General features: G+C 54.6%; 1 protein-coding gene across 1 annotated transcript in view; it reads left to right on the top strand.

Moving 5' to 3' along the window:
* The window catches only part of EMH_0048750 (Retrotransposon nucleocapsid protein, related), a gene marked incomplete at both ends in the record, with an annotated part of 4,972 nt that overhangs the window by 375 nt on the left and 4,390 nt on the right, over positions 1–207 (top strand). The window contains one exon of the mRNA XM_013496445.1: positions 27–94. Within this exon, the coding sequence (XP_013351899.1) occupies positions 27–94 (68 nt within the window). The remainder of the gene's footprint in view (positions 1–26; positions 95–207) is intronic.

Consider the following 207-nt stretch of genomic DNA (forward strand, 5'->3'; position numbering starts at 1 on the left):
GCGCCCCTACGCAACGTGCGGTGCAGTGAAGGGGCCACGCGAGATAACGGCCGCACCTACAGACCGACCTCGAGTCAATTCAGTACTTGTACAAGTACGAATAAAGGGACAGGATCTAATGGCCCTACTCGATACGTGATGTGAAGTGGATATGATATCGGAAGCCGCAGCAAGGAGATGCAGCCTACCGGTCTACTCATTGGCGCA

This window comes from Eimeria mitis, genomic scaffold, assembly GCF_000499745.2.
Source record: "Eimeria mitis Houghton genomic scaffold, Emh_scaff2109, whole genome shotgun sequence".
In the NCBI taxonomy this organism is placed as follows: Eukaryota; Apicomplexa; class Conoidasida; order Eucoccidiorida; family Eimeriidae; genus Eimeria; species Eimeria mitis.